This window comes from Sinocyclocheilus rhinocerous, unplaced genomic scaffold (genome assembly GCF_001515625.1).
Source record: "Sinocyclocheilus rhinocerous isolate Xijiao unplaced genomic scaffold, SAMN03320098_v1.1 scaffold1530, whole genome shotgun sequence".
Lineage (NCBI taxonomy): Eukaryota > Metazoa > Chordata > Actinopteri > Cypriniformes > Cyprinidae > Sinocyclocheilus > Sinocyclocheilus rhinocerous.
The window spans coordinates 644-2,440 of NW_015650315.1; the positions used below are offsets into that span (position 1 = coordinate 644).

Consider the following 1,797-nt stretch of genomic DNA (forward strand, 5'->3'; position numbering starts at 1 on the left):
CAGTCCCTAGAGTAAGACTGAAGCACAGGGGAGATCGTGCCTTTGCTGTAGCTTCCCCTAAACTCTGGAATGCACTACCATTATCAGTGAGGATGGCCCCAACTTTTTCTGCTTTTAAAACTAGTCTTAAAACACATTTTTATTCATTGGCATTTAATTCAGTTTGAGAACTGTGGTTTTTCTTTTTGTCTTTGCTGTTTTTTTGTTGTTGTTTTTTTTTTTATCTGTAATGTACAATACTATGTACAGTACCTTGTTGTTTGTTTTACGGCCCTTTTTGTACAGCACTTTGGTCAGCTACTGTTGTTTTTAAATGTGCTCTAGAAATAAACTAAACTTGAAACTTGAAACGTGTTAATTAAAGCACCATTTGTCTTTTTTTATCTTCTACAGTCTTGCCAGATCTCAGGATAATGTTGGTTGGTAAAACTGGAGCTGGAAAGAGTGCATCAGGAAACACAATCCTAAAAGGAAAGGTGTTTAAAGAAAAACATTCTTTTGAATCTGTGACTAATACATGCCAAAAACATCAGCAGAATGGGATCACTGTGATCGACACTCCAGGAATGTTTGATACAAACATAAGTGAAAATCAACTGAAGGAGGAGATTGAGAAGTGTGTCAACATGTCTGTTCCTGGCCCTCATGTGTTTCTGCTGGCCATCAGACTGGATGTGAGATTCACAGATGAAGAGAAAAATACTGTGAAATGGATTCAGAAAAATTTTGGAGAAAAAGCTGATAATTACACTATCATTCTGTTCACTAGAGGAGATCAGTTAGACAAACCAATAGATGAGTTTCTGACAGAAAATAAGCAGATGAATGAGCTTGTTAGACAGTGTAAATCCAGGTATCATGTTTTCAATAACAAAGATAACAATTCAATGCAGGTTAATGGACTGTTGGAGAAGATGATAAAAATGGTGATGGAGAACGGTAGAGAGCATTATACAAATATGATGTACAAGGAAGCTCAGAAGAGGCAGAGCGAGAAAGAAGAGAGACCGAAGTTGAAAGAAGAGAATAATATAGGATTATTGGGGGTTGTAGGTGTGGTAATATTAATGTGCGTTATGGTATGGTTCATATACCGTAAAATTAAGATGAACAATGCACCTTCATTGAAGAAAAGTAAAGACGCCAGTGTAGGTATGACTGCAGACCGGAGATCTCCAAAAGGGGGTGTGACTTCCAAAAGTGCGCAGGACCCCCAAAATGGGGTTGTCCTTAGCCAATTGTAATTGACTTACATTTCAAAATAAAAACTTTCTTCCCTGCTGAAGAAAAAATTAAAATAAAAGCTAAAACCAGCCTAAACTGGTTGGCTGGTTTTAGCTGGTCATCCAGTCTGGTCTTAGCTGGTCAGCAGACTGGTTTTAGAGGGGTTTTAGCCACTTCCTTAGCTGGTCAGGTTGGTCTTAGCTGGTCAGGCTGGGAGACCAGCTAAAACCAGCTACTTCCAGCTTAAACCAGCTTAGCTTAGGCTGGTTTTAGCTGTTTTTTTTGTTGTTGTTTTTTTTCCAGCAGGGTTTATAAATTTAAAAAAAAAATTATTGTTGATCTAAAATAAAATATGCTAAATAAATATGCCTATATAAATAAATATGCTCCATGAGAGCAAAGCCCAAAGCTCGTGGCCGGTGGTGTTTGGACCGGAGTTTGCTTAATGATTCACAGGGTAGGAGGGGTTATTACGTTGGGTGCAACTAAAAAGGTCCCATTGTCCGGCGACATCTGGTTGGGGAGTTAAGGCTCAGCGATCTCATATTGCATAATCTTATTAACTCCTTATTG

At 38.3% G+C, this 1,797-nt stretch overlaps 1 protein-coding gene across 1 annotated transcript; it reads left to right on the forward strand.

The window, feature by feature from the left end:
* The first annotated feature begins 326 nt into the window (after window positions 1-326).
* On the forward strand, window positions 327-1,244 carry LOC107711603 (GTPase IMAP family member 4-like). The gene has a single exon (XM_016516604.1). The coding sequence runs from the start codon at window positions 414-416 to the stop codon at window positions 1,242-1,244; it is 831 nt and encodes a 276-aa protein (XP_016372090.1). The 5' UTR covers window positions 327-413.
* The last annotated feature ends 553 nt before the right edge of the window (window positions 1,245-1,797 follow it).